The 27,923-nt window shown below is 39.3% G+C and overlaps 4 protein-coding genes across 4 annotated transcripts in view; 1 reads left to right on the forward strand and 3 right to left on the reverse strand.

The window, feature by feature from the left end:
* Positions 1–116: 116 nt before the first annotated feature.
* LOC120414844 (splicing factor ESS-2 homolog) lies at positions 117–3,390 on the reverse strand. The gene is made up of 3 exons (XM_039576169.2): positions 3,171–3,390; positions 2,946–3,099; positions 117–1,388 (listed from the first exon to the last, which is right to left on the reverse strand). The coding sequence occupies exons 1-3, from the start codon at positions 3,303–3,305 to the stop codon at positions 193–195; spliced, it is 1,485 nt and encodes a 494-aa protein (XP_039432103.1). The 5' UTR covers positions 3,306–3,390; the 3' UTR covers positions 117–192.
* A 7,789-nt stretch (positions 3,391–11,179) lies between these two features.
* The window catches only part of LOC120414835 (T-box transcription factor TBX1-B), a 33,814-nt gene continuing 17,070 nt past the window's right edge, over positions 11,180–27,923 (reverse strand). The window contains exons 5-7 of the mRNA XM_039576161.2: positions 23,208–23,275; positions 15,790–15,854; positions 11,180–11,954 (exon numbers count right to left, since the gene is read on the reverse strand). Coding sequence (XP_039432095.1) covers positions 11,410–11,954; positions 15,790–15,854; positions 23,208–23,275 — 678 coding nt within the window. The 3' untranslated portion in view covers positions 11,180–11,409. The remainder of the gene's footprint in view (positions 11,955–15,789; positions 15,855–23,207; positions 23,276–27,923) is intronic.
* LOC120414836 (nucleosome assembly protein 1-like 1-A) lies at positions 13,773–14,745 on the reverse strand. The gene has a single exon (XM_039576162.2). It carries the CDS (start codon positions 14,731–14,733, stop codon positions 13,918–13,920), a length of 816 nt encoding a protein of 271 aa, XP_039432096.1. The 5' UTR covers positions 14,734–14,745; the 3' UTR covers positions 13,773–13,917.
* Positions 17,080–19,440, forward strand: LOC120414834 (hexamerin-1.1-like). Its single transcript, XM_039576160.2, has one exon. The coding sequence runs from the start codon at positions 17,095–17,097 to the stop codon at positions 19,219–19,221; it is 2,127 nt and encodes a 708-aa protein (XP_039432094.1). The 5' UTR covers positions 17,080–17,094; the 3' UTR covers positions 19,222–19,440.

The following is a 27,923-nucleotide window of genomic DNA, read 5'->3' on the forward strand; positions in this document are numbered from 1 at the left end:
GAGTTAGGAGCGAGTGCTTAACCTGCTAAACATACGAGAATTTTTCCTGCATAATTGCCTCATAAGTTTTTAAGGACGGATCTAGGCTTAATTTGTGATGATACAAAACATCATGCGTTTTCATTAGATCAAAAATAAAATGAGTTTATTTTTCATACAAAATAATTCAGTGCATAAATAACGTCCGCTGCGCTAGAAAAAGTCGGCCGCTTTCGGTCTCTTCGACGTCGAAGGAATCGCCAGCAAGTTATCAGTCAGAATAACGGAGGTCGTTGACGGTTGAGCTGCGTTTCCGCCACCTGTACTTCTCGGAGGACCAACCAATGGCGTCTTCCTTCTAACAATACTGGACGGTGACGGCGTGGGTCTCAATTTCCCTGCCGGATACGATCTTTTGGGTGTTTTCATCATCGTCGACGCCGGCGATCGCATCGGGCTGGGCGTGTTGATCAGGCCCAGTTTTGTGGACGCAAGTCTTCGAGCCGCCGGGGACATGCTGGCCAGCCGATCGATGGTGTTCCGGACCATTGGGGAACCGATGTTACGGCGAGCCGCCTCGATAGCTTTGGCCTTTTTCGAGCGGGACTGTTCGGCGGCTTTTTCAGCCAACGCAAGCGCTAGATTTTCACGCTTGGACGTTTCCGTTATTCGGAAGGAAGGACCGGACGATGCCGGATGCATTGGGGTGTCTCCGCCGTCCAGTCGGAACGGGGTTCCCTCGATCTCACCCCACGTGAAGAGCGGACTGTCTGTTACGCCGGGGCACGGGGATGGGCTTTTGACAAAGTTGAATCCGCGCACTTGCGGCGTGAAGGACGCTTCGATTAGCTTGCCGTCGACACCGATCTTGGTCGGCTGACACTTGGCTTGGTTCTTGGCGGCTTCCGTGATGGCTTGCTTGCTTTCACTCTCGTTGAACGGATTGATCTTCAGCCGGGTGTTGTTGTGCTCGATTTCTTGCCTCTTGTTGGCGAGTTCGATTTCCTCTTCCCGACTAAGCTTTACCCCGTCCGGAATGTACATGATGTAGTTCTTGTTCTTATAAGTCCACATGTCCAGCTCTTTAGGTTTCTCTTTCTGGGCGAACTGACTCTCGATGGCCGGAAGTGCCAAACTTCTACCAAGTGATTCCGCAGTACTGCTTTCAGCCTCGTACAGCACGGAAAACTTTTGTCTCAGCTTGCGATCCGCCGCTTCGATGATCTCCTGGAAGCTGTCGTTGTCCTCGCTGGTGTATTTGAAAAGGAAGCTGTCCAGCGAGTGTTTGTCTCCCAGGGTTTTGGTGCTTTTGCTGGAACTAGCCGTGCTCACCTCGGAACGCACCGACGGGGGCTCATCTGTGGCCAGCGAGGCACTCGGAAGGGGCGTTTCAAAGGTGGCAGGACTCGCTACAAACAGATTGATCAGTAATGGTTAAACAAGAACATACAGTGAGTCAAATATTTGTCCGTACCCCCCCGTACGGGAAATGTTTGTGATATAAAAGTACATAAAATTCGACTAAAGTGCCATGTTTTATACATCAATCGACGCGGCAAAATGTCCTCTTTAAGACATTGTCATTGGATTTGCAAAAAACTTTTTCTTGAAAAATACAAAAATTGTTTACTGAAAAAAGTTAAAAAAAGAGGTCAAATAATTGTCCGTACCCCCTAGTAAAAGTACAAAATCTGATCGATTTAAGTGAATTCATTTATGAAATGTTGTTTCAGTGTCAAATACTAGTACCTTTAGCCAGTTTGTGACAACTTTGAACTTCTGATAAGTTTGTTTAGTTAATTTATATTAAAAATTGGATTAAATTTAGTTTTTTAAAGTAAAACTTATCAAAACATTAGTTTATAAACAACTATTTTTATAAAATTGCTATTTTGTGTTGTAAGAGTCTCTATTGAACAAGTTTCAACAATATTTGTTCAAAATATACATTGTTTTCATCTTTTTTATTGACATTTTTCGACCAAAAATACTGTTTCGGAACAATACCGTTAAACAATCCGGATTGTCCCGGAACCGGTTCAACCCCTCGGAGGGAAATTTTGTGGTGATCAGATAGAGGACAAAAAAACCCACCTCTTGCAATTTGAAGCATCCAATTTCGTCCACTACAGCCCGATTACGAGTCCCTAGTCTGAAATTTGAAATTTTCACTTTCCGTGCTGAGAATTTCTGTACCGTTCTGGGTCAGAATGTTTTGCTTGGGGAATTTGAAAATTTCAAATTTCAGACTAGGGAATCGTAATCGGGCTGTAGTGGACGAAATTGGATGCTTCAAATTGCAAGAGGTGGGTTTTTTTGTCCTCTATCTGATCACCACAAAATTTCCCTCCGAGGGGTTGAACCGGTTCCGGGACAATCCGGATTGTTTAACGGTATTGTTCCGAAACAGTATTTTTGGTCGAAAAATGTCAATAAAAAAGATGAAATCAATGTATATTTTGAACAAATATTGTTGAAACTTGTTCAATAGAGACTCTTACAACACAAAATAGCAATTTTATAAAAATAGTTGTTTATAAACTAATGTTTTGACAAGTTTTACTTTAAAAAACTAAATTTAATCCAATTTTTAATATAAATTAACTAAACAAACTTATCAGAAGTTCAAAGTTGTCACAAACTGGCTAAAGGTACTAGTATTTGACACTGAAACAACATTTCATAAATGAATTCACTTAAATCGATCAGATTTTGTACTTTTACTAGGGGTACGGACAATTATTTGACCTCTTTTTTTGACTTTTTTCAGTAAACAATTTTTGTATTTTTCAAGAAAAAGTTTTTTGCAAATCCAATGACAGTGTCTTAAAGAGGACATTCTGCCGCGTCGATTGATGTATAAAACATGGCACTTTAGTCGAATTTTATGTACTTTTATATCACAAACATTTCCCGTACGGGGGGGTACGGACAAATATTTGACTCACTGTATAAAGTTCACTTACGTTCTCTTATCAAAGGCGATTTAGAGTTGTATTTGGAGAAAATCTGGCGCAGTTTGATGAGGTCATTGTTGGCGATCGCTTCCAGGTACTCGTTCTGGACCTTAAGTTTCTGCAGATCGGGGAAGAAGTCTCGCTCGATGATTTTGGACATTTCCTGAAAGAGCGTAAATTTATCTTACTATAAAATTCAACACTGTTGCACAATGTTTTGAACGGCCCACTCACCTCCAAGTAAGTTTCCTCGTTGAGAATAATCTTTTTCTCCTTCTTGGTTTTTGGCAGCGCTGGCTTCTTGAACATTACCACTGCCTTGTCCAGCTCCTTCATGGCTTGGAGAGCACCTTGGCCGGGTTTGGCCATTTTTTACCGATTCTAAACGACACTCAAAAACTCTGGAATGAAAACGTTTCGCGATGTGTCTGGTCTCCTATCAACAAATGATTGTTTTTGTTTTGCTTTTTTGACGGATCATCAGCAGAGTAATGACGTCACACTTTCGTTCTATTACATTTCACTAGCGCTTGGGAAGTGCTGCTCTCTGGTGACAGCTAGTGAAATTAATCTTGAGCTGCGTGTTGCATACCTCGAAGGCGTATTTTTTTCTAAAGAAAATTTGCAGTGTTGTCCAAATTATTTATTCTGAACTTCTAGCAGAGACAATGAATTTGACCAAAGAGAGCAGATCAAACAGAAGAGAAAGCGGAAGTGAGTTTTAGAATTTTAAAACTTAAGAATGTATGAATCTCAGAATTTTTCAACTTTAGAATTTAAGAAGTTAGGAATTTTAGAATTTGAGAATTTGGAGACAAACTAAGGAGTAGACAGTTTAAAGTCACATAATTTTGAATTGTAGAAGTTAAAATTTTGTGATTTTTAAATTTTAGAATTATAATTTTTGAAATTTAAAATTTTCTTTTTTTCCAATAAATCAATGCAATTTTAGACTTTTCCCTTTGGTTTACTCTGTTTTAAGCAAAAAACAACTCCAGCTTTGAATCGTTTCTATCGAAAACCATACAAAGAGAACAAAAAAATACAAAGAGAACAAAAAACTAAAGAACTCGTGAAATTGTATGGAGACTTGGATCTGGCCTACACGCCAATGATGTTTAAAATAAACGCTTCAGTGGCCAAAATGCCTCGGGTTAAATCCCATTTAAAATTCAAATGCAAAGCGCCAGCTTCTGTTACGTCCAATCAAGCTCATATTTTGGATTTGGGCTCAGTAGGCCCACCGGAACAAACCCTTGAATGCCCACCTAAATTCAAATTAAAAAAAACCCCAAAATTCAACATCTCGAAAATATTGCCAAAATTCAACAGAATTACTCATTTTACGAAATAGAAGAAGGTTTAAGCAGTATTAAAAATAATTCAACAAACTTATAAATTTTCGTGGAATTTTGAATAATCAGCATATGAAAGACATTTTCCTGATAAGTTTAGCACTTTTGAATACTTTTTGAATTATTCAGAATATTAGTAAAATTTCGATGTACGTTCAGTACTGCAAAACTAGTTTTTCGTTAAAATTGTTGATTTTATTGTTTCAATTTCAATTTCAATTAGGTTTTATTAGTGAATAATCATGTTACAATTTGTTCATTCGTAGTACATAACAGAGTTTTGGAGTTCCTTTCAGCTGTGTGTTAAATCTCAATCCATTTTGGGACGATTATTGCTTATCACTAAGAGATTAACAAGAGTAAGAAAAAAAATGGAAAAAACTTACTGAAATTGCAAGGGAATTTGGTTTATTCGTTGGGAGCACCATGCTAAGAAGGTTTGATACTCCGGGACCCTCTGGGATGGGACATTATATTTCTACGAATGCCCTGGACACTTTTGCCGTGATTAAAGCGCCACAACTCGCCCAAAAAGTGATCACAAAATTTGGGATTTGGCAAAAAATGATCAACTTTAATTTTGATATGAAACATATGTTCCGAATTTGATAAGCTTATATCGTATTTCTGAATTTGACATGTTTAAAAATTATCGTAACACTGTTTGAAAAAGGTATCGAAACAGTAAATTCCAAGCTAGACCTCCCACACTTTAGCAAGACGCAAATCGATTAGCCGCTCCTCTTCAGTTTCGTTGTAAAACAACTTTCCCTAGTCCTGTTTCGTTCACGAGTGGTGTCAAGTTTCCATGTATCATAGCTGGAGTTCGCAGCAAACCCATGTGCTTCCTAATCTATGGTGACAGCAAAAGATGCATAAATTATCCTCGAGGTCTCTCCTTGTGCACTTTCTACCTCCACGGCGAAGGGTTAGCAGAAGTGGCAGAAAGGTTATCCTTCTGGTGAAGAAAAATTACATTTTTAACACCACTTCACTTTCGTTTTTCTTGCAGATGCACTTTTTTTTTGGAAATCCAAACCGAAAACGATCCTTTTTCCTCGGGAGCGAAGAGTGGTAGCGGGTGGGTTGCACGGCTCGGGAAAATTTATTACCCATTTCCCATTTTCGATGGCATCCGGGAGTCCCGAACCCGGACTTAATATCGAATGATGATGGTTTAACGGTTCGGGTCACCCGGCGGGGCACAACCGGGTTTTTGTCGTTTTTGGGCCCCGGGAGCATGACAAATGGCCCGAATAAAAGTGTCAAAATAAACCATAAATTATGCGCGTGTTGGCTCTTTTGCGTCTTGTGGGTGAGAGCGAGTCTTGGGTCGAGTATATTTGTTTTTCTTTCTGTAAGTTTGTCATCTCAAGATTTAACTGCAACAGTTTTGTGATCTTCATTGCGGTCTTGCAGCAAGAATCTTGAGACATGCTGTCGATCGATGAGGTACCACCGGTGGTGAAAGTTATTTCCTTTTCCTGGGATTAACAAACACACGTTGTACGATTTCCAAAAAACGTACCATGGGATTTGAACACTTTATTCGTGGTTCCCATTTTCGTGATCGTTTGTTCACGATTTTGGAATTTCTTTTTTCTCCGTGTATAATGCAAATGGGTTTTCTTTAATCACATAATCAATACGGGCAACTTTCCAAAGACACCAAATCGCTATGAAAATGAGGTCCAAAAAACCTAAAAAATCTTAAAATTGCTCGCATTTCCGTAACACTTTATCAATTCCAACTCTCTTAGTTGCATTCGAAAGAACTTTTGAAGCACTTCAAAATGTGCCATAGACATCCAGGATCGGTTTGACTTTTTCTCATAGCTTTTGCAAATTACTGTTAAAAATTGATTTTTTTAAAACCTTAATATCTTTTTGCAACAGCCTTCAACACCCATACTCCCATAGGTCAAAAGTTAGAGAATTTCATGGAATATAAGCCTATGGGGTGTGCGTGTATACGGGAGTAAAGTCGTTCTCCGGACCGTTCCGCCGGTATTCGCCCAAAACTTGCGGTAAAGTGGTGATTCGCGGCGTAAAGTGACCGGATTCGTCGCAGGAACGTGCAGTGAATCCGCTACCGGTGAAATCCGATCCCGCCGGTCGTTAATTTAGGTGAATTTAGTGCGCGAAATTTCGTTCGGCCACGGGTCAAAGCAGCAGCAGCAGCAGCTGGAAAAAACAATACACCTAGCCGGGCCCCTTTGAACAGTCGTCGTCGTCGTCGTCCCTCGACCACGCTGTCCTTTTTGTGCGGCTGATAGTGTAGTGTGGAAGAAGCAAATACAACTTTGCGACACGGAAAGCGCGGACTGTGGAAAAAAATTTTAAAAGCAGTGAAGCCCAAGACCGAGTTCAGTGGCAGCGCATCTGGAGACAGCTCATGACCCGGGGGTTGTCTGAGCAGTAAAAGAAAAAAAGTAAGTAAGCCTATGGTATTAACTTTTTGGCCAATCACAGTATTTCTCATATATTTACGATTTTTCTATAACAAACTTTTTACAACGTTAGTTTTTGCCCTGTAGGCTTCCATAGCGCCACTTTTTGTCACAATTTTTACATATTCGGAATCCTCGGGAAATTTCACGTTAGCTTGAAGTATTGGAGTAGTAAATTTGATTGAAAAAAAATGCCACTTAGAATGAATTAAAATATTTTTTAACAATTTGTTGGAGAAGGGGTGAAACAGGATTTCGCCTCCTTGAAACAGCATTTGACGTATTGATCACAGGGTAAATAAGATCTTTTCTTTTTTCAAAAAATGTTTTATTTAATTTTTTTTTAAACAAATTTATAGAAAAATCGAAAAACTATGAGAAAAACTGCGATTGGCCAAAGTTAATACCATAGGCTTATAGTCCATAAAATTACATATCTTTTGACCCATGAGAGTAACTATGGGTGTTGGAGGCTGTTGCAAAAAGATATTAAGATTAAAAAAAAAAATTAAACAGTAATTTGCAAAAGCTATGAGAAAAAGCTAAACTGATCCTGGGTGTCTATGCTACATTTTGAATTGCTTCAAAAGAGCTTTCGAATGCAACTAAGAGAGTTGGAATTGATGAAGTTTTACGGAAATGCGAGAAATTTTAAGATTTTTTAGGTTTTTTGGACCTCAAACTTCGAAGCCCGTTTTACCCCGCTTCCCTTTGTCGTAGAGGGCTCATATTTGGCATGAGTTCATCTCATGAATAGACAAACAAACGCTGAAAGTTTAATCCAAATTAGAGCACCTCGATACGACCTGTTGCACATTGGTGAAAAACTCGCTGTTAAATGTACTTAACTGAAACATCATAATTGATGTTTGAAATGTTATTTTAGAATAATAAATTAATAACGGACATTTTTGAAAATAAAAATGCGTGTTTTAACTAATGGAGCAGTTCTCTCAGATTTCGGTAATTCTTTTTTTTTTCTATTTTCAATCTGACAGAAACTTTTTTGGTGCCTTCGATATGCCCAAAGAAGCCATTTTGCATCATTAGTTTGACCATATAATTTTCCATACAAATTTGGCAGCTGTCCATACAATAATTATGTGTGAAAATTCAAAAATCTGTATCTTTTGAAGGAATTTTTTGATCGATTTGGTGTCTTCGGCAAAGTTGTAGGTGGATATGGACGAAGCTGAAAAAAATGATACACGGTAAAAAAATTGTGATTTTTTATTTAACTTTTTTTACTATAACTTGATTAGCAAAAAAACACTTTTTTATTTTTTGATATGTTTTAGAGGACATAAAATGCCAACTTTTCAGAAATTTCCGGGCTGTGAAAAAAATCTTTGACCAAATGAATTTTTGAATCAATACTGATAAAAAAAATCGAAATATTGGTCGCAAAAATTTCAGCTCCTTTTTTCGTTGAAAATCAAATTTGCAACCAAAAAGTACTTCAGTGAAATTTTGATAAAGTGCACCGTTTTCAAGTTTAATCCATTTTTAGGTGACTTTTCTGAAATTAGTCGCAGTTTTTCATTTTTTTAATTAGTGCACATGTTTGCCCACTTTTGAAAAAATATTTTTGAAAAGCTGAGAAAATTCTCTATATTTTGCTTTATTGAACATTGTTGATACGACCCTTAGTTACTGAGATATTGCCATGCAAGTGTTTGAAAACAGGAAAATTGATGTTTTCTAAGCCTCACCCAAACAACCCACCATTTTCTAATGTCGTCTAGAAATAGATTTAACTTGAAAACGGTGCACTTTTTAAAAAATTCACTGAAGTACTTTTTGATTGCAAATTTGATTTTACACTGAAAAATGAAGTTGAAAAATTTTTGCGACCAATATTTCGATTTTTTGAAAAAATCAGTATTGATTCAAAAATTTATAACTCGGTCAAAGATTTTTTTCACAACCTGGAAATTTCTGAAAAGTTGGCATTTTATGTCCTCTAAAACATATAAAAAAAATATTGTTTTTTTTTTGCAAGTTTTAGTGACAAAAAGTTAAATAAAAAATCACCAATTATTTTTTACCGTGTATCTTTTTTTTTCAGTGTAGTCCATATCCATACCTACAACTTTGCCGAAGACACCGAATCGATCAAAAAATTCCTTCTAAAGATACAGATTTTTGAATTTTCATACATCATTTTTGTATGGACAGTTGCCAAATTTTTATGGAAAATTATATGGACAAACTAATGATGCAAAATGGCTTCTTTGGGCATACCGAAGGCACCAAAAATGTTTCAGTCGCATTAAAAAATACAGAAATTAAAATTCTAAAATAAAGACCGATTTCCTAGAGAATTGCTCAATAAATGTAAACAAATGTATTGTTTTGTTCAGGTGAACTATTTAAGTAATTAATATGGAAAAATTTGCATCAATTTTACTTTTTTTAAATCATTTTATGTTTACAATGGTTTTTGAAATGTTTTTTTTTTATATATTTAAGAAATAAATGTGTTTTAAAGTCTGTTAGGTTTTCATGTTGTTTCAAGCCATATCGGTCAATGAAACATATTTGTTTACTATGTAGGGTGAGCAAATGTCCTCTTTTATTCTTTATATCTATCATTAGACCCACACCATGCATCAAAACATCAGGTTAAATTTGATATAAAAATAACAGTTTTCCTATAAATGACCCGGGTCCACAATTGCATTATGATCCTGGGTCCACTATTGGAAAAGGGGGTCTATAACAAGCAAAAAGATATGTATTTGTACAAAGGGTTATGCAATAGAGCATAAAAAATTGAAAACTTGTGAAAAATGCTCGTCGCCTCTACTGGGGGGTCCACTAATGGTTAAAATATCCTATAACATATAAGATGGTCTAGCTGAGCTGATGTTATAACTGTGTAGATTTCAAATTCTTTATCAACTAATTATCGGAATTCCGTAACAGTTCAAACTTTACACAATGACTGCGGTCTCCGTCTTCATGATTGACTGACACTGATGGGGATCTTTGAAGAAGATCATCGTCGTCGGCTCGGCGGAACTAACAGCTTCCATTCCCTCAACCAGACTTGAGCTCACAGACCGTGACAGAAGGAGTAACGATGATACACTCGGCATCTGGTTACCGTCACCGAGCCGCCCCGGGTTTGCCGGTAGACGCAATCGGTTTAAATTTTGGTCCAAAAGCATAACAAACAAGCGCCCACCGGGTCGGAGTGTCTTTTTTTTGGGTTTTTAGCGGCGGCGGCCAATCAATAACAACTTGACAGCCCGTGTGGCGTGTGTTTGTGTGTGGTTCAGGTCACACACACACACGCAAAACCCACAGAAGTTCTCACGACCTCTCACGCGACTCGACACCCATCACGATCAGAGTCGGTTCTGAGTGTCACGGTTAAGGTACCGCGGTAATGAACACTAATTAGAGTTTGATCGCTGACTGTGTTCGTGTGTGTGGGTAAAACTGCAACTGTTGGGGGCTGCTGCTGCTACGGACTGAGCGATTTGTACAAGTTAGCATTGGGAAATTGTGTTGGTTGTGATCTCGCAAAACTGGTCAGAAGGGAATGCGAGGTGTGACCGGTTGTTATTATGTGATGATGGGGGGACCTGCCAAGGAAATGCCAATTACCACGTGTCATTTGGAGAGCCTGATAACGAATCCGTACATCGTGAACAAAGTAACACTCGTTACTGAAACGACAGTGCTGGATCGTGATGTTGTAGTTCAGCTAGCAGTTTTACGTGCAATAAACTTGCATCGAATTATTAATCTAAACTTGTTTTTCGTCATTTTAATTTTTAATTGAAAGTATCGTGAAATACGGGTCATACTATTTCGGCCAGGGAACCCCTCAGACAAAATATGAGTCAAAGATAAGGAATTTCATGGACTGTAAGCCTACGGTATTAAATTTTTCGCAGTTTTTCTCATAGCTTTACGATTTTGTTTACAAATTTTTTTTTAATGCTTTTATTGAATCTTTTAAGCTCGACAATCAAGCAATCGGATTTTTTTTACCAAACTTACAAAATCTTCGTAAACAAACTTTTCAAAAAAAAATAAAAAAAATGGCGGATCACTCAAGCTGTCAAACGCCAAAAAGGTGCGTGCATTGTTTATTTTTTTTGTTTATGTTTCATAGTCTTTACGAAATTCACTACTCACGATCTGCTTATGGTGAACAAAACACAATGCTAAATAGTTTGTTATAGCATTCATTTGGGTGCTGAAAACTGCAACTTTTCAGCATTTGTATTGAATGGTAATGCTTTTTCGACACTGTTTTGATTTTTGAGTTGACCAACCACATGAACACCAATCAAAGTTACGAAGTGAGGAAGTTCAGCCGAGACTTTTGCTGAAAAAATAATCATTTTACAACTAAATATCATTCGTTTAAATAAAAATAAGGCAGATATTTCGGATGTATGATTTAAAGAGCCAACAGGAATTTCTAATAAGATATTACATTTTTATGAAATTGTGATTTGGTGTATAAATAAGATGACAGAAATAAATTACATTCTACACAGTCTACACTCTAAATATGGCACTAAAATTGGCAATCCTCTCGTGAAGCCAAACTTTGGTAGATTTATTTATGGCACTGGGTTTTTTTTCTTCTTCATATTTACACTTCTCTATTCAACTCTGACTGATTAAACTTGCCGACACGGGAGTTCATCTTTGCACGTAATCAATGCAGCTGTTGGTCTGGCGCATCAGCTGGTGATGACCCGGGGTCGGAGATCCGTAAAAGCCCTGGTAGTGGCCGGTGTAGCCCGTCGTAGCCGCTGCCATCACCGCCGGGTGGCCACCACCGGACGACGTGTGGTGCGGGGGCGTCGTCGAGGCCATTTTGTACTTGTCATACTTGTCGAAGGAACTCACGTATCCGGCGTGATGCGAGCTGGACAGCGGGTTGTGGTGATGATGATGGTGGTGGTGGTGCGGGTGATGGTAGATCGGACCGAACCCGCTGGCGTCGGTGCCGTACGGTTGCGCTAGCATGGCCGGGTTGGGGACGTACGGGGACCCGAGGCCACCGGATGGGCTCATCAGGGACGGTTGGAAGGCGTTCGAGACGATCGCAGTGCTAGCGGTACTGCTGCTGCTGACGGCCGAATTGGGTGACAACGAAGGACCTGTCATCGTTCCGGGTCCCGAGCTCGACGTTGGCGTCATCGCCGAAGAAGTTGCTGCCATTTCGCCGCCGCTGCCCTCTTCTGGAAAAGACATCAAAGAGAGAACAAAACACGCACATTTGCGCACTCGTTAAATGTGTCTTCAAAAAGGGATTCACACATGCGCTACGTTTATTGGAAGGAGAAAAAAGTGATTCTTCAGAAGGTATGAGGGTAATTTTAAGTACCAGCTACCATTCATAAACGAGAAGTGCATCTTTCAATGGAACCAGGAAGGGTGAGAATGAGAAGTTTATGTTTTCATCAGTGAGGCGTGGAGTTGCAGCAAGTACAGATAAAAAAGAACTCGAGAAAGCACTTCATAAAATCCGAAGCGCATTAAACGGATTATGGTCTGTCAACAAAGTGGTATAACGTAGAATTTATTTCGCTCTTTTTTCCTCATAACGACAACAATGAAGTACTGCCAGAGGATGACTCGAAAGGTTAAAAAAATCATATTTGCCCACGCACTAATTGGAATGAGTTATTGCAGTAGTAAAACTGATTGTACGCCCTTTTTAAAGGCATTTTTGAACTAAGAATTGTTGTAATCGTATTTACAACCACATAAAAATTAAATTGGGTTCGCTAGAACCAAAACATAAAAAAACGATTTTTTATTGAATATTCCTGGTTAATATCCTCAACATTCCCTGCCTGCTCTTGTGGAATCGCTGGCGGCGGTTGGACTCGCAATCCAAAGGTCGTCAGTTCGAACCCTGGTGGAAGGTTCCTTCGAGTAAACATAGGTTTGGGTAGGAGAGCACCGTTGGACTCCTAGGTTCGAGCGGAAACTTGCAATAGGATGGTTTTTTTGATCTTCAACTTTATCCAAAAAACGCTGACAAAATTGTATGAAACTTGGAGACTGATGCAGATTAGCTTCATTGGACATGGGAAGGCTCTAACATAGATAACCCAACTTTGATATAGTACACCCAAAGTTAAAGATCGAGGGGATAGTCCTCCCGAAAAGAAACGTGAGGAAAGTACTATTTTGCGAGAGTATAGACCTCTCGCGTGTTCATTCGTTCATTGAAACAGTTCATCCTATTAAGTGGTTTATATATGGACAAATGACCGCCACTTAGTCACCGAACCATGGAAGGACTTGAGTTAATTTTACTACCGAACCGTGCTCTTTCTCCTCTCGTATGCCGATGCCCAGTTCTGGGTGTAGTTTATGCATCAAGTTGTGAAAAGAAGATTTTTTTCCAGAATGAGTTGAATTAATTTTGAAAAGTGTTACTATTCGATTTTGTTATTTTTGGTTCATAAAAGCAGGCTTTTACGTCGTTCGAGAATGACAAAAAAAGTAAGCAGTTTCACGTGATTTCACGACGGAATCGGAAAAAAATCTTTTTTGCAATTCCGTCGTGAAACTACTTACTTTTCCTGTCATTCTTGAACGACGAAATAGCCTACTTTTCTGTACCAAAAATAACAGAATCGAATAGCAACACATTTCAAAATAAATGCTGAAAAGTAACACTTTTCAGCACTCAAATGGGTGCTGAAAAGTTGAACTTTTCAGCACTTGTTTCGAAAAGTAACACTTTTCAACATTTTGTTGATTTACACGATTTATTGACAAAATACATGAAAATTTTACATAAAATTTCACTCAGTGTGTGTTTTTTGGAATTGCAAAAAATGTTGTATGGAACTCGTTGCAAAACTTGATTTTTTCAGCACTCTTCGTATTTATCCAACTCGGTGAACCTCGTTGGATAAATGCACGACTCGTGCTGAAAAAATCCTCTTTTTGCAACTTGTTGCATAAACTACTATTTTGGGATCTCGTAAAGAATTGCTTTTTTGTAAAATAGCATATTGTTTTAGAACTGTTCAGAATAGTTTTTTATCAACAAAGAAAGCAAATTAACCTTTATTTTTCTGAATAATAAATGCATCCGCGCCCCACATACAATCAGCTTTTGGACCACGTTAAGAACCTTGTCAATACCACTTGAAATTTAGATTTATTATTCAAATTTCACGTTCATTCGCCCAATTCACTGTTAACTAGCAATGCTTCTGTTTCCGCATCCAAGCTGTAAACTCCACAGAAAGCCTCATCCTCCAGCATATCCGAAATCTCGTCCTGCTCGTCGTCATCCCTACCAAGAAAGATCGCCGTTGCCCTAGGAATGACCCACTGCTCCAGGTACCGTCCAACCTCAAAGTCCTTCTTCAACTGGAACTCGTGCTTCTCGGGATCACTGGTCTCGTACTGCGTCGGGTTGAAAAAATTGAAGAAACTGTCCGCGCTCTTCCTAACCAAGTCAACACCCTCCTTCCAGTGGATGTCCTGACCAATCGCTTCATAAATCTCGGTACCACTCGTCAAATACCGCTTCTTCAATACCGAATCGCTGAAGAACTCGTTCGCCTCAAACTCAAACTCCAGCTCAAATCCGGGCGAGGGCTCCCCCAGATCCAACGACCGGACATCCACCAACTTCCGCAGCGCGTCCTCGTCCTCCTTCCGTATCATACCCGGCAGCAGATCACTCATCCGGAATACGCTCAACCAGAACTCCGGAACGCCGCCGGGCTGTTCCGACGCACTGTGGTCAACCATGCCGAGGTAGCCCTCGGGAAGGTCGGCCAGCTTTGGCACGTACGAACCGGTCACAATCTGGCGCCGTTTTTCGCAGGAATCTTCGTACAGCCGCCGTAGGTCCAGTTCCAGCTTGTTCTCCCGCCGGTCGTTATCTACCATGTCCAGGTGTAGTTTTCGGAGGGCGGCCACGTTGGTGCGGATGTTGGCCGGAAGGGACGCGATCCGCTTGAGTTGGGTGATCTTGGACTCCATGGTGTGAGATTTTTTTTTTGCAATTCCGTCGTGAAACTACTTACTTTTCCTGTCATTCTTGAACGACGAAATAGCCTACTTTTCTGTACCAAAAATAACAGAATCGAATAGCAACACTTTTCAAAATAAATGCTGAAAAGTTCTACTTTTCAGCGCTCAAATGGGTGCTGAAAAGTTGAACTTTTCAGCACTTGTTTTGAAAAGTAACACTTTTCAACATTTTTTTTTGATTTAAACGATTTATTGACAAAATACATGAAAATTTTACATAAAATTTCACTCAGTGTGTGTTTTTTGGAATTGCAAAAAATGTTGTATGGAACTCGTTGCAAAACTTGATTTTTTCAGCACTTTTCGTATTTATCCAACTCGGTGAACCTCGTTGGATAAATGTACGACTCGTGCTGAAAAAATCCTCTTTTTGCAACTTGTTGCATAAACTACTATTAATCGTTGATTAATCGCCAAAAATAACAGTACTGAAAAGTATAGTAAAAAGTCGTATTCAGCAATCTCAGTGTTTAATACTGTTAGAAAAAAGTTTAATTTAAAAATCCAATTGCAAGGGTGTTTCCCGAATTGCACAATTTTTTTTTGTCTATCTACAAAACTCAGTTAACGTTTTGACAAATTCCTGAATAATTTTGGAATCCGTTAATTTTTCACACCCAAAGCAATCATTTCTACAGTGCAATGTAATATCAAAGTGATGACAATTATATGCAGCTCTACTTCAAATGAGTGCTGAGATCATCTTGCCATCCGTGCAAGTTCCACTCTTAGAGAGATTTAAAGAGAGCGTGCAAAAGATGATAATCAGTAGGGTTGTAATCTAAAGTGCCATGGATCTAATCTGGATTTACGGATAATTTTTTTTTTTGCATTTATCAAACATTTTTATGAACTAGATCGATTGCAAATTTTGTGGGACTGGGGATTTCAGATTCGGCTTGCGTGTAGTGAAGAATTCCATCATTGACATGATTTTTGTTCAAGATTTAACAAATTGTTTACTGATTTGCTGCTTTAAAGCTTTAAAAAATGGCTGTAACTTACTTTTGTATCCCGGCCCACGATCCGATTTCATACGCTCGTTCATCGTGGAGATTCTTTCCTGGGAGCTGCAACGAGAGCGAGAGAGGCGCCACACGAAAGTGTCACGATTATTAACCTGTTTTAGTGCACGATATTCTAAGTTGAGCCCAAGTCTAAGTCAGTCAGTTACTTGGCGTATGATTACCATTGGAAACGGGTTTGATAAGCCGAGCTGCATTAACATCACGATTACATTTGATCACGGTGGTTGAGAGTGGTCATGGTATGTTTTGAATGGTTAATTTATTTTGCATTAGGATAAGGTAAAGAAGTTGAGTTGAGTTTAATTTTATAACAATTGCAACAAAATATCCATTTAAAAAAAATGTGCTTTTTTTATTAATACCCATGTGCTGTGGGTTTCCTGTGCAAATAACATTTTAAAAAGTACACTAGAAAAGAATCTTAAAATAGATTGCAGAAAGAAGTGGACAAAGGAGATCAATTCCTATAGCTTATGATATGCATAAATAAACGATCCCAAATGTTTGATTTATCTGTTGTTTACATTAATTTTTGTGGCCCAGCTTGTGGAACGTCATAGTACAAGCTGCTAGTAACTTTTTTTTGCCGGTCTAAACAGGTCCAAACCATTCACCTCCAACGCAACGGTCCAGATGAGGCAAATCATAAGTCAAGCATTGTTTGGAAAACTTGCACTCTCGTCTCGGGAAAGAGGTTCGTGGGTTTTGGTTTTTATTTGTTTACAAAGGTGGTCAAATTTTCCGAAAGAAGTGGGTCGAAGAAGGAAAAAAAGATGTTCTTGTCATTGTGTGATGGAATACGGACCCCCTTAAGAAATGGTCAAAATGTAGCAGTTTTGCTAACTGGCCTTTCAAATATCACGCGGTTGTGGTAAACAAATGCAGATGTTTTCGGTCAGATGGTTTGATAAATTGACGCTAGCGATAATGCGGGGATTCAGCAGATGTAACTTTTCCGAGATGTTAAAAGTTCAACAGAATGAGACATGAGTTTCCAAAGTCCATTTCGATGTCCTGTTTGAAATTACATTTATACGCTGCATCAATCAGTGCGTTGAATGAACTTCGATTATTTATAACCTCAGTAATTACCGATCACCTCAAAGTTATTTTGACTGCACGTCGTTATCATCAATGCAGCGAGAATACAACAAAGTCTCCACCACCTGATCAACTGTTGCTAGCAGCGGATCACCCAACAGTGGTTATCACCTGGACTACGGAAGATTACGCCCGAGCATAAAAGCCTGGCGCCGGCATCCTGGCAGCATCAGTTTCGACGATGAGATCGTTCACGGTACTAGCTCTGGCAGCAACCTTGGCGGTTGCTTCGGCCGCCTTCGTGCCGAACACCAGCCAGGTCAAGTACGCCGACAAGGAATGGCTGCACAAGCAGGAGGATCTGCTTCTGCTGTTCCGTCACGTGTACCAGAAGGACTGGAATCCGCAGCTGGTGGCGTACGCCAAGAACTTTAAGTTGCAAGGAAACTTCCAGCTGTACAACAACGTTGACGCCGCTAAGGAGTTCTGGGCGTACTACGAGCATGGATTGCTGCCCAAGGGTGAGGTGTTCTCGATCTACGACGAGGTGCACCGTGAGCAGGCAATCGCTCTGTTCCACATGTTCTACTACGCCAAGGATTGGGATACCTTCTACAAGACCGCGGCCTGGGCTCGTTACTACGTGAACGAGGGTATGTTTGTGTACGCCTTGACCGTTGCCGTGACCCACCGACCGGATATGGCTGGATTCGTTCTGCCGGCTCCGTACGAGATCTACCCGTACTACTTCATCAACACCGAGGTCATCCAGAAGGCGCAGCAGTACAAGATGCAGGGATATTACAACATGAAGAAGGTCGAGGGAGTGTACCAGTCGGTCATTACCACCAACTACACGGGTTGGTATCTGCACTCGAACCCGGAGCAGAAGATCACCTACTTCACCGAGGATATTGGTCTGAACACGTACTACTACTACTTCCACATTGACTATCCGTTCTGGATGGGAGGCAAGGAATTCGGCCTGTACAAGGACCGTCGTGGAGAGCTGTACCTGTACGAACATCAGCAAATCTTGGCCCGCTACTACCTCGAGCGTCTGTCGAACGATCTTGGTCACATTCCGGAATTCTCCTGGTACTGGCCAGTTAAGACCGGATACTATCCCGATCTGCAGTACTACAACGGTCATTCGTTCCCGAACCGCGACAACTACTACTTTGTGAACCGTGAGGAAAACTACCACGACATCCAGGAGGTAGATGATTACGAGCGTCGTATTCGTGAGGTGATTGATCGCGGCTACCTGCTGATGGCCGATGGCAAGAAGATCAACTTCACTGTGCCGGAAGCTGTTGACTATCTTGGAAACCTGATCCAGAGCAATCCCGACTCGTACGATTCCCGCTTCTACAAGTACTTGAGCATGTTCTCCCGCATCCTGATGGGTGCTGCCGTTGAGCCCGTTGAGCCCCTGCAGGTCATCCCAAGTGTCCTGGAACATTACGAATCGGCGATGCGCGATCCTGCCTTCTACCAGATCTACAAGCGTATCATCCACTATTACTACCAATTCAAGGATCACCTTACTTCCTACTCGTACGACGAGCTGTACTTCCCGGGTGTCAAGGTCGAGGACGTTTCCATTGACAAGTTGGTCACATACTTTGACCGTTTCGATGTGGACGTTACCAACGCTATCGATGTTGAGCCAGAGGCGTACGTTGAGGGCAAATACGACGGATTCGGTGAGATTGAATACAAACCAGATCCCGTGCTGATCAAGGCTCGCACCATCCGTCTGAACCACAAGCCCTTCACCTACAAGATGACCGTCGCTTCGGAGAAGGCCGTCAAGTCGGTTATCCGCGTGTTCATTGGACCCAAGTTCGACGAGTTCGGAAGCCAATACCTGCTGAACGAGAACCGCGAAAACTTCTACGAGCTGGACTACTTCCTGTACGACCTGGTCCCCGGCAAGAACGTCATCACGCGCAACTCGCTGAGCTTCAACGGATACGTCAAGGACCGCACCAGCTTCTACGAGCTGTACAAGAAGGTCATGCTCGGCTACACCACCGATGTCAAGTTCCCGCTGGACAACACCGAAGCGCACTGTGGATTCCCGAACCGTCTGATGCTGCCCAAGGGCAAGAAGGGCGGTATGCCGTTCCAGTTCTTCTTCATGGTTTCGCCGTACACCGCTCCGGAAGTCCAGCAGTACACCGGATTTGATCCGGTTCTGTCCTGTGGAGTTGGCTCCGGTGCTCGCTACTTCGACAAGCTGCCCTTCGGCTATCCGTTCGACCGCAAGATCGACGAAACTTACTTCTACGTGCCGAACATGTTCTTCGAGGATGCCATCATTTTCCACAAGAAGGAGGGCGATATCAACACGGTTGTGTAAGCCCCCAGCGCGCTCGGATTTAGACATTAAGTCTACGAACTTAGATTTTCCACATTGCGCCAGCCCCGCTGCTATCTTGGGAAATCTAGATTCGTTCATACTAATGTGATATTGGATGTAATAAAAAGAATGATCGAGTGAAACGAGAGAAAAAAAAAACATTTTCTTTCATGTGCTGCGATTTCAAACGCTGCTGCCAGTGCGTGCGCGATCCAATTATGGAATTGAAATTGTTTATTTGGGAAAGTGGTTACGGCCACAGATTCCGCACCCACATAGCGCAGCGGGACGATGTCCAGGGTTTGCGTCGTGCGTCGACGAATCGAATCGAAGCTGCTCCGGTGTTTATTTATGTTTCCAATTAAAGATTTGGAGTATTTTTGAAGTCGTTTGCTGCGTGGCGGGTTGATGGTTTCGGCATCGGGTTCGATCTAAACTTGCAGTATGGACACCATCTGTTGCTGCGAAATTTTGTGCTGGTACTTGGATAGCTGAAATGTAAACTGTATCAAAGCCCCACGATCGGACTGCATATGGTTTCTTCTGTTTGAAGATATGACTGTGGTTCTGCTGCTCAGTTGATCAAACTCTGCGTGTTTATTTACGTAGTTTGAATATTTATAGTGATAGGAATCGTGAATCAATCCTGACAGAATATCGATTTCAGATTCGATTTTCCTTTCGTGTCTTCTAAAAAAAATCATTTCGGAAATCGAATAGGTAAATTAAGAATATTTCTGCAGTTTTTCGATTTTATTTAAATAGTGCTCATGGACCCTCGGATTTTTTTTCGTTAAATGCGAAAAATTTCCTAAAATTTTATATAAGTAACATTAAAGATTAAACCTCTGGTTGCTGGGATACAGCGAATATTAAAAACAAACAGTAAAATTGAAGCTTTTAAAGTCTCATCCAAACAGCCCCCAATTTATAATGCCCATATCTCAGAAACAAATGATCCAATTTTAAATGTTAAAAAATTAAACATTTCTATATCTTTTGTGCTTTGTTATGCTACCTAGATAGGAATCCCAGCGAGCTTAGCATAAGAGAGCACAAAGACGTCAATTTAAAAAATTCTAATCTCTCAAAAAAAAAAAATATATATTTAGAAAATTTTAGAATCAAGTCTAATATTATAAAGTGATAGCCAAATCAACGCGGAATTTCAGTTCAATCCGCTGAACTTTACACTGCGGTAGTCAGGCGGCTTTTACCTACTGTCAATAAAAAAAGTGACGAACTGCCACTTTTTACACGGCGCTTACGCACACTATCAAAACAAACGTTTGGTAGAGTGTGTGAACTCCGTGTAAAAGGGGTGTCAAACTATAAAGTGACTCCGTTCGTTTGACAACAGTTGGTGTCAAATCATCGGGGTTCGAATGTACAAACATCAACAGACGTGAGCAGGATAGACTCGGTGTTTACACTATTTGCTTGATATCTTGGAACGGACATACCGTAAACGGTGCACTTTATCAAAATTTATGTTAAGAACTTTTCGAATGCAAATTTAATATTACTTTTAGTACGAGGAAAAACAGTTTTTTTTGGGAAGCATTTCTATTTTTACAGCAGCATCTTTAACACTCAAACGCTCGGGTAGTCATTTGACCCCTATTTTTTTTCTTAGAAATCCCATAACTTTTGATAGAATTGACCAATTTGGATGCTTTCGGTTGTAAAAGATCCAGATTTGTCTATATTTTGAACTGCCAGATGGGGGACAAATGTGGTCCATTTTTACCGGAGATATTCCGGATTCTGTTGGGGTACCTCGGCCCTCCTATATGGGTATTTGGCCAATATAATAAAAACTATTCAACAGAAAAATTTTGGAAATGATGCAAAACTACAAGGCATCATCCTAATACATCATCCTGCAAAAATAATTGACATGGTTAAGTCCTATGGGGCAGCGGAACCGGTTCCAGTTGGGCAACAATTGACATCAGCTCAGTGAACCGTTTCCGAATAGAACCTGTTCCGGTGCCCGAAGGTCTTCAGCATGTCATGTATCTATGCAGGATGATGTTTTAGGATGATTCCTTGAAGTTTTGCATCATTTCCGATTTTATTCTGTTGAAAAGTTTTTATTATATTGGCCAAATATCCATTTAGGAGGGCCGAGGTACCCCAACAGAATCCGGAATATCTCGGGTAAAAATGGACCACATTTGTCCTCCGTCTGACAGTTGAAAATATAGACAAATCTGGATCTTTTGCACCCGGAAGCATCCAAATTGGTCAATTCTATCAAAAGTTATGAGATTTTTAAGAAAAAAATAGGGGTCAAATGACTACCCGAGCGTTTGAGTGTTAATAAATATATAATCGACGTCAAAATTTTACCCAAAAAATTGACAATATCAAAAATTTAAAAAAAGATTGATTTTTGGAAAATTTTTGGAGTACATTTTCAAAACAACCTATTAGTCATGGGTTTCCTATGCAGATAGGACCTTTTGAAAATTTAGTCTGATTCAATCTATATGAAAAAAAAAGTTAATTTAAAAATATGAAAAATGGTAAATCAGTGTGCCCTTTTTTCTTAATTGTCCTCATCAATACTTACAACTTTGCAATACAAATTTTCGGATATTTGCTTTCCATTTTCGTATGGACAGCTGCCAAAATTGCATGAAGTGTATGCATTGCATACCAATGACATTGGCTTCATTGGTCATAGGAAAAGCCCAAACAAAGTTTGAGCCAAACAATAAAAGAAAATGCCCGATTTCGTATAAAATTTCTGAAATCGTTTTTTTTCATGATTCGATTATTCGAATTATTTTGATTTTGCAAGGACTTCAGATAATCGGTACAAGATTATCAATGTTGGTAATGGTTCATTTTCATGTTGATTTGAAAGCTGTGAAACATTTAAATCTTTTTAAAATATACATTGGAAAATTCAATATTTGAAAACAAAAAGAAACCTCAATGCTAATCGTTTCAAATAGTTTTAAATTATGAGAGGGAGTTTGTAGAATTATTGCCCCCCGTGTCTTGTCGTGTAGTCCACAAATTGAGATGCTTCCAAGTGCAACGGAAGCACTCTCATAAATACTATAAATAATATAAAGAAATTAAAATATGGCTTTTCTGCGCCACACCGTGACTGGCCGGTTCTAGTGGGAAAGAACAACGAAAAACAAGAAAAACTGCTATTCGGTGGGGAAATTTCGAATAATTTACTGCGATTCTCTCTCCCCTCCCCCCACTCCGAAAAGTATTTCGTCTGGCGCTGCAGATGCATTCTGAGCTGCATCCGAGAAGAAGTCGCACGCGTCCGCCCCGGGGTCATATTGAACGAGCCAAATTAAATCGCGTGTATACAAGACATGGGGTAGCCCCTTAATGAGTTGATCCGGAGCGGCAGAATTATTGTGTTTATTGAGTCAGCTTGGCCGTAAAAACAAACACGGTGACAGCGGCTGTCAAACAGGGCGAATTTCGCAACTCTCCCGATCACGAGATCGTGGAAATGTGCTCAAGTGGGCAACATTTTATTAGTAGGGAGGTTCGCAACCCACCATCAAGTGCAACGAATGGCGTGAGAAAATATTCCTGCTTGATGTTTTATTAAGAGAAATAAAAAAAAACAGCAAAAAATAAAAATATAAAAAATAAAATCATGTACCTCGTCGGAAGGGGCCCCCGTATAGGAAGTAAGGGAAGAACACGAGATTTTGGGCCGATCGCTCTGGTAATGAGGCCAATTAACACGCTTTATGGCCCAATTACGGCCAGAGGTTTGTTTTGATAATAAACTGTGCGGTTCGCCTGTGTAGTATAGTAAATGGGCGCTTCTGTAGTAAACAATTTTGACGAATTGGGCTTGGGCTTTATTGATATGGCACTGTTCATTCATCTACTAGTTTTTTTTGTTGGATTGAATCCGGTTTTGGGTCAACGTTCGGTCAGTTTTATGGAGTCATTTCGTCCAGGCTTCGAAAAAAGATAAGATAAATGCTACTTACTCTTCGTTGGTTTCATTGTCGCGGAATCCTTTGGCGAACGGATTGCTCACGATTTTCAACTGGGTCACCTGTAGAGAAGAAATCAAATAAATATTTCTATTTTAACAACCAATTTACCGAAAGATTTTCTCAAGAGACTTGACCAGAAAGTCAGATCTTTCGAATTTGAAAATATTGCGAAAATGATTTAAATTTTAGTACATAAGTAGGCAACAAAAAATCCCTTCTACGCCTCCAAGCTTAATTATCAAAACGTTCTGATGCTCTCTCGAGCGTAATCGTTTTCAATAAATTAAACTAATGTCCCATTCTAGCCCCCACCAACATGCATTTGAACCATGCATTCCGAATCATTTTTCATTGCATTTTTCATCTTTCTCATGATGGCTGGGGAAATTTATGACATTTCGTTTACTGCTGGTGCGACACGACAGTGTTGCCGGTGGCGCTGCACAGAAGTGGTTCTGCACGATTGACTTCACTGGCACTTGGATTGCGAGACCAGGCCAGAACTCATTAGAACAGATATATTTTACATCTTGGGCGCATGGTGTAGCTTCTCCAATTAATCTCTTTTAATCCGTAATATCTGTCATTACATTTATTTGCGGAAATCCACTTGTAATTTTTTAATCTACAATTTCCATCAGTCTTAAGCAATGTGTTGCTAAAATGCATTTTAAGATATTTTCTAGTGTATAAATACTGTCTAAACTCGACTATGCGAAGTCTCGCAAAAATTTCAACTTGGATAATCGAATCAAAGCGTCGTTAAAAAAAATCAAAAATCCTTTGAAGTGATTTGGTAAAATAGCAATTCCACGTCAAACCAGCAGATGGTGTACTACAAAAGAGCTCCGATTCGGCTCAAATTTGGTACAGGAGTTCTTTTACCAAAACAATCCAACCCGGATTTTTCTTTTGTTTGGCGATTTTGGTTCTCTTATGTGAAATAGGTTGGTCCAAAAATTGAATATTTTTAACGATTTTCGCTAAAACCACATCATATCTTCGAAACGGCTAAACCAACGAATCAGTGAAAAACCACGCTCCATACAGAAAGTAGAAATTTTGTATGGAGAAAAGGCCACTCCACGTGGGTTGAAAATTTAGAAATAACTTAATTTTGCAAGGTTGAAAAAAATAATGGTTGAATATTCTCTTTTTTCAGATGTAATTTTACCCCAATTTATATGGAATAAGTAAAATCACATTACATCATCACATGTTAATTGATGTTAATTTACACATTTCTAGAGGTAATATTTTACATTTTTTTCTGACACAAAATCTGTCATCATTCTTAGGTGTAATATGATTGTTTTTACTGTGTAATTTCAGCTATCTTTGAAGATGTTTTAACATTCCAACGCCCAAGGCTCCAAAAAAGTTGGAACGGTAACTTCAACTCAATGATTCTCGGGCATAACTCAACCAATAAAGATGATTCTTCTTTCCAGTGATTTGTTAGGATGTCTAGATGATTCTAGAACTTTGCAGAACTTAATTTGATCAAATCTGTGATTTTCGCGACCAAAAACATCGTTCCAACTTTTTTTTTCGCGTGTAAAAAAAAAATTCGCCAAAAATTCCGCGGAGGCAGTTGTTTTAAAAAAGGTGGAACGATGTTTTTGGTCGCAAAAATTACAGATTTGATCAAATTAAGTTCTGCAAAGTTCTAGAATCATCTAGACATCCTAACAAATCACTGGAAACAAGAATCGTCCCAATTGGTTGAGTAATGCCCGAGAACCAGCGAGTTGAAGTTACCGTTCCACCTTTTTTTGGAGGCTTGGGCGTCCGTGTAAGTTAAACATGCGTTGGGCGTTCCAGTGTTAATGACAGTTAATATTTGGCTTGCGCATATCTTTGGCCAGTGTTGGTATTCTCGCGCTCTTGCGAGAAACATTCCTCTCTCTCTCTCTCTCGAGTTTTCTCCGCGAGTCCCGAGCTGCCGAGAGCAACTCGCCGATTCCCTGCGCTCTCCTTTGCTCGCGAACGGGCCAGCTCGCGAGCCAGAATTGCCTGCGAGCGAGAAGTTAAAATGAGTCTACAGTCATCCCTCATATTCGGAACAGTTTACAGATCGGCAATTGTTCAACAAATCATGGAAAATCGATAATTGAACATAATGTTTTGCTTTTACCTTCATGTGAAAGCTTTTCTTACGATCTTTCGATTGATGTATAGACCGGCTATATATGTTTACGTTTTATATCAAGTTTTTAAAGAAAAAACATTGGCCCTTGAAATCCACAAATTCGGAACACTTACGATGTAAACAAACTTCTTTTTTCTCTCTCCAGGAGTACTTGTTTTGCCTTCCTCACCTTACTGAGGAAAGGCTATAAAATCACTTGGAAATTAAACTTCTTAATTTGACGTCCTAGACCTACCTTCATGTATACCTATCGACTCAGAATCAAATTCTGAGCAAAAGTATGTGTGTGTGGTGGGATGTTGATCAAAAAATTGTCACTCGATTATCTCGACATTGGCTGAACCGATTTTGTCCGTTTTGGCGTCATTCGATCCGTCTTGGGGTCCCATAAGTCGCTATTAAAAATTATGCAGTTTAGTTAAGTACTTCAAAAGTTATGCTAAAAAAACAATTTTAACAAAAGTCCGGAAGATTGTAAAAAGGGTGGTTTTTGTAAGAAAACCCGTCATGCTATACATTTTTAGAAAAGTATTTAAAAGACCTTTCCAACGCGTCCAAGACATTGAAGATCTGACAAATCTATCAAAAGTTATAAGCACTTAAGTGTTATTTATACGCTTTTTGGAGGCCGGATCTCAGATATGTTGATGAAAACGTTGTCCGGATCTCTCATGCGACCTATCGTAGGATGGGTATTCAAAAGACCTTTCTAACGCGTCCAAAACATTGAAGATCTGACAACCCTATCAAAAGTTATAAGCACTTAAGTGTTATTTACGCACTTTTTGCATTTTGGATAGCACCCTTTAAATGTGAGGAAGGCGCCAACCACCTAAGGGTGGATTCATTAACGTTTTTTACAGAATAATAACTTCACATTCTGAAACCAATAAAACTCATGCTTAGTAATGTTTTATGAATGGTCTGATAGCTTTTTTTGTGAAAATATCACTTAAATTCAGGTGTTCCACAATTGTGGGAGGCACAATAACATCCCACAATCATGGAACAGGCAATTTGGAGGCAGTATTTTGCTGCTCTGGATAAAATAGTCTTGAAAGGCAGGTTTTTGTTTGAAAAGTACTACTTTTACTAGTGAAATAGCAAGAGAATGTCCAAATAAAGGTCCTAAAAATAGTAGGGTCGACAGAAAAGTTGCATTTTGCATCCTATTGACAAATAAGCACAAAAGTGTTCCGAATATGTGGGATGACTGTACATATTTTTCTCTCGCTCAAATTCCAACACTTTTTTTTTTGCAGACTAAGTGCGAATATCATAATAATTGAAACATACTGTAAATAATAATTCTGAACGTGCAAAAGTGTTAAATTATTGAAGATGAACAGGAACCTAGTACTACGTTTTGTTCAGAAATTCATGCCAAACATTTTGCTTTAAAAAGCTCATGAAAAGATGATTTCTATAAAGAGTTATATAACAAATACTATTACGAAAATAAAAAAGGTGCAAAAAAAGTTTGTACACTTTTCGAAAAATTAACATAAATAATGTTATTTGTTGACAAATCACCATAAATCCAGTCTCCCAACTCCAAATAGGCATCCTTGACTGATTAAAAAAATAGTTTGGATTGAATATAAAGTTTACTAACTACCTAGTATAAAAGTTTATATAACTCTGGAAATTCTATATAAAACTTATCTAAACTTAATTTTGCAAACTTTTAATTCAACTAAATGTCAATATATTACCATAGAATTGCTAAATAAACATTTTGGAGTGGGTATAACACCGTTTTGGGGGTATTTGTATCGATAGAACAGATTTTTCGTTGGAATTTCGAACCAACCCGGAATTACGTCGTCGGAAAATCCGCCGGCATCTGAACCGGTCCACAATTCTTCAGTCAACCTATATACCATCGGAAAGGGCATAAAATTTCCGATCTATTGATACCCATACATCCAGGTTTTCTATTAAACCCACGTTTTTAAATACCTAAGCAAAAACGTTGTTATGGTTTCGTTTGAGCAACCTGAAATTTCGGAATTTTTGTTCTCGTGGATCAAACTTACTTTTTGCCCAGGTATTTAAAAACGTAGGTTTTAAAGAAAACCTAAATGTATGGGTATCAAAAGATCGGAAATTTTATGCCCTTTCCGATGCCACATAGGTTGACTTGTGAATCGTGGACCGGTTCGGATGCCGGCGGATTTTCCGACGACGTAATTCCGGGTTGGTACGAAATTCCAACGGAAAATCTATTCTATCGATACAAATACCCACAAAACGGTGTTATACCCACTCCAAAATGTTTATTTAGCAATTCTATGGTAATATATTGACATTTAGTTGAATTAAAAGTTTGCAAAATTAAGTTTAGATAAGTTTTATATAGAATTTCCAGAGTTATATAAACTTTTATACTAAGTAGTTAGTAAACTTTATATTCAATCCAAACTATTTTTTTAATCAGTCAAGGATGCCTATTTGGAGTTCAGAGACTGGATTTATGGTGATTTGTCTACAAATAACATTATTTATGTTAATTTTTCGAAAAGTGTACAAACTTTTTTTGCACCTTTTTTATT

The sequence above is a fragment of the Culex pipiens genome, chromosome 3, assembly GCF_016801865.2.
Source record: "Culex pipiens pallens isolate TS chromosome 3, TS_CPP_V2, whole genome shotgun sequence".
Taxonomy (NCBI): domain Eukaryota; kingdom Metazoa; phylum Arthropoda; class Insecta; order Diptera; family Culicidae; genus Culex; species Culex pipiens.

What these genes read in the sequence shown, in the direction of transcription:
- LOC120414836 (XM_039576162.2), bottom strand. Translation starts at nt 14,733, where the DNA reads ATGGAGTCCAAGATCACCCAACTCAAGCGGATCGCGTCCCTTCCGGCC.
- LOC120414844 (XM_039576169.2), bottom strand. Translation starts at nt 3,305, where the DNA reads ATGGCCAAACCCGGCCAAGGTGCTCTCCAAGCCATGAAGGAGCTGGAC. An exon ending in ACGAGGAAACTTACTTGGAG is followed by an intron (nt 3,100 to 3,170) that starts GTGAGTGGGCCG and finishes ACGCTCTTTCAG; the next exon opens with GAAATGTCCAAAATCATCGA. An exon ending in ATCGCCTTTGATAAGAGAAC is followed by an intron (nt 1,389 to 2,945) that starts GTAAGTGAACTT and finishes ATCTGTTTGTAG; the next exon opens with CGAGTCCTGCCACCTTTGAA.
- LOC120414834 (XM_039576160.2), top strand. Translation starts at nt 17,095, where the DNA reads ATGAGATCGTTCACGGTACTAGCTCTGGCAGCAACCTTGGCGGTTGCT.